General features: G+C 39.1%; 1 protein-coding gene across 1 annotated transcript; it reads right to left on the minus strand.

Annotated features, from left to right (window-relative positions):
- Nucleotides 1-237: 237 nt before the first annotated feature.
- On the minus strand, nt 238-920 carry Tsp_15331 (hypothetical protein). Its single transcript, XM_003368003.1, has 2 exons — nt 548-920; nt 238-317 (listed from the first exon to the last, which is right to left on the minus strand). The coding sequence occupies exons 1-2, from the start codon at nt 918-920 to the stop codon at nt 238-240; spliced, it is 453 nt and encodes a 150-aa protein (XP_003368051.1).
- Nucleotides 921-1,233: the final 313 nt, after the last annotated feature.

A 1,233-nucleotide genomic window follows, 5' to 3' on the forward strand; every position in this document is an offset into this window, starting at 1 on the left:
CTGTTTGATGGAAATGGAGATACAACTTTTCTTTCTCTTCCTGGAAACGTTGATACTTCTCGACTTTTTAATTCTGTCTTCAGAAATGACAGCAATTCATACGTATCTTTCTGTCGGTTTGGATTTTGACGTTTCCATTCCACAGAAATTTCTCTCGGCAGTCGAGATAGTATTAATGGCATCAACATGGCTTGATACACAACAGGTGGAGTGTTTAACGTTTCCAGACCACGTATATTAATCTCCATATCGTTCACGAATTTTTCCAGCCGTTTCGAATCCCACTGATTCGTTATTACCGGTAAGTTCTGTAGGCTCTTAAAGTGTTCTTCAATAAGGAGTTGAGGGTCACCAAATTTCTCATTTAGGATAGTCAATGCAGTTTCATAATTAACCGCATTCAGAGTCAATCCCCGAATAGCAGTTTCTGCATTCCCAGATAACAACGATCGTAAATAATTGAATTTCTCAATCGGTGACAAATTTGAATTGGAATTGATCGTTGTCTCAAATTCATCGTGAAACCGTTGCCAATCATGGTACTCACCATTGAATTTCTTTATTTCCATTTTTGGAAGTCGCACATTTGAACTTCCAGTTTGAAGGATTGGCTTAGATTCTATAGTCTTGCCTTCTCGAACCACAAGTTCACGTTCCATGTTTTCCACCTTGACTTTGAACTCTGTCATGTCGGCACATACAGTTTCTCTTTCTTCAGTATAAACATCAACTGCTTTCTGGTCCGTAGTACTATCGAGCAGCTTTGTGATAATTTCCTCATATCTGGACCATGTGTCCAGAAGCTTTGCGTAACAAATCTGCCTCGTCTCAGCATTACCATCTAAAGCTGCTTCCATGTTATCCATGGCAATCTTTAACCAACGTACTTGAACAGCTTTTCTTTGAACCGAGTTGTCCATAGTTGACAATCTTTTAACTGCTTCAAACTACGATATAGCGCTGCATACTAGCTATAACCAATTGAGAAGTATCTGGTTCTCCAAATCCAGACTCCTTCTCCTGGCTCCTGGCACCAAAAAATGTAACAAATTTTAACTACACTTTGTAAAACTAACAATCACGTTCCAATACTGACTGGAGTATTCGCGGCTTATTCCTCCTCGTGATGAATAAACTCTCCCCGCTTCTTTGTTGATGGGGATAACAACAGCGTCCAAACTATATCGTTTCCAACACAAAATTTAATTGCTTTTCAGCAAAAAAACCAAAATC

The sequence above is a fragment of the Trichinella spiralis genome (assembly GCF_000181795.1).
Source record: "Trichinella spiralis strain ISS 195 chromosome Unknown Scfld3298, whole genome shotgun sequence".
NCBI classification, from domain to species: Eukaryota; Metazoa; Nematoda; class Enoplea; order Trichinellida; family Trichinellidae; genus Trichinella; species Trichinella spiralis.

What these genes read in the sequence shown, in the direction of transcription:
- Tsp_15331 (XM_003368003.1), bottom strand. Translation starts at nt 920, where the DNA reads ATGGACAACTCGGTTCAAAGAAAAGCTGTTCAAGTACGTTGGTTAAAG. An exon ending in GGAAATAAAGAAATTCAATG is followed by an intron (nt 318 to 547) that starts GTGAGTACCATG and finishes GAACACTTTAAG; the next exon opens with AGCCTACAGAACTTACCGGT.